Source organism: Apteryx rowi, unplaced genomic scaffold (assembly GCF_003343035.1).
Source record: "Apteryx rowi isolate R43461 unplaced genomic scaffold, aptRow1 scaffold_315, whole genome shotgun sequence".
Classification (NCBI taxonomy): Eukaryota; Metazoa; Chordata; class Aves; order Apterygiformes; family Apterygidae; genus Apteryx; species Apteryx rowi.
Window position 1 is genome coordinate 69257 of NW_020449586.1, and position 1034 is coordinate 70290.

Sequence of the window (1034 nt, forward strand, 5' to 3'; positions counted from 1 at the left end):
GGCACATCTCGGGGTTCTTGTCCTGCCCCTCGTAGATGATGGCCTGGGGGGGGGAGAGAACCCAGGTGGGGTCCCTGCCCCTGTCCCCAACCCGCCCCCCTCCCCCCCGCAGGGGGGCACGTGCAGGGCCTTGCAGCCCTGCACCCCGGCGGCGAGCGCATTTCGGCGAGGTGCCTCCGTGAGCGTGCACGGGTGCGCGTGTGCAGAGCAGAGGCGTGTGCCCAGGCACCCGTCCCGCGGGGGCTCGCGCCCACCGGCCTCCAAGCCAGCGAACAACAGTGCACGCGTGGATGCACGGCTGCGCCCAAGTGGAGAGCCGCACGCCCCGGACACCTCTGTGTGTGTGTGTGTGTGTGTGTGTGTGCATATGTGTGCACACAGGTGTGTGCATGCACGGCGCGGCCTTGCACGCCTGCATCTGCATGTGCACATGTGCCTGCCCTGCACGCTTGTGTGTGCACATGCAGATGTGCGTACCCTGCACACCTGTGTGTTTGGGCACAGGTACAGATGTGCATGCCCTGCACACCTGTGTGTGCACAGAGGCACGGACATGCGTGCCTTGCACACCTGAGTGTGTGCATAGGTGCATCTGTGCATGCCCTGCACACCTGTGTGTGTGCACATGCCCAGATGTGTGTGCCCAGCACCCCTGCGTGTGCACACGTCCAGATGTGCATGCCCGGCATCCCTGTGTGCACGCACATGTCCAGATGTGTGTGCCCAGCACACCTATGTGTGCACATGTCCAGATGTGCATACCCAGCAGGGCAGCTGGAGCCGTGCTCGGGGGCCCGGCAGGTCCGTGCCCGTGTGGGACAGGGTGGCTGACGGCCCCCCCGGGGAAGGGGGTGCCGAGGGCCACCCCGACCCCCCATGACGAGCCCCGGGCCCCAGCCACGGTCCTGCCCCGCTGCCGCCTCACCTGCTTGGACATGGAGTCGATGAGCCTCACGTAGAGGTCCTGCTCCGTCCGGATGCCTGCGGGACGAGAGGGGACGCGTGAGCCGTGCCGCGGTCCCGGTGATGTTCCC

The 1034-nt window shown here is 67.1% G+C and overlaps 1 protein-coding gene across 1 annotated transcript in view; it reads right to left on the reverse strand.

Annotated features, from left to right (window-relative positions):
• The window catches only part of LOC112968379 (transcription factor COE1-like), a 41869-nt gene that overhangs the window by 34513 nt on the left and 6322 nt on the right, over positions 1-1034 (reverse strand). The window contains exons 3-4 of the mRNA XM_026070600.1: positions 926-981; positions 1-43 (exon numbers count right to left, since the gene is read on the reverse strand). The exon at positions 1-43 is cut by the window's left edge and continues 24 nt beyond it. Coding sequence (XP_025926385.1) covers positions 1-43; positions 926-981 — 99 coding nt within the window. The remainder of the gene's footprint in view (positions 44-925; positions 982-1034) is intronic.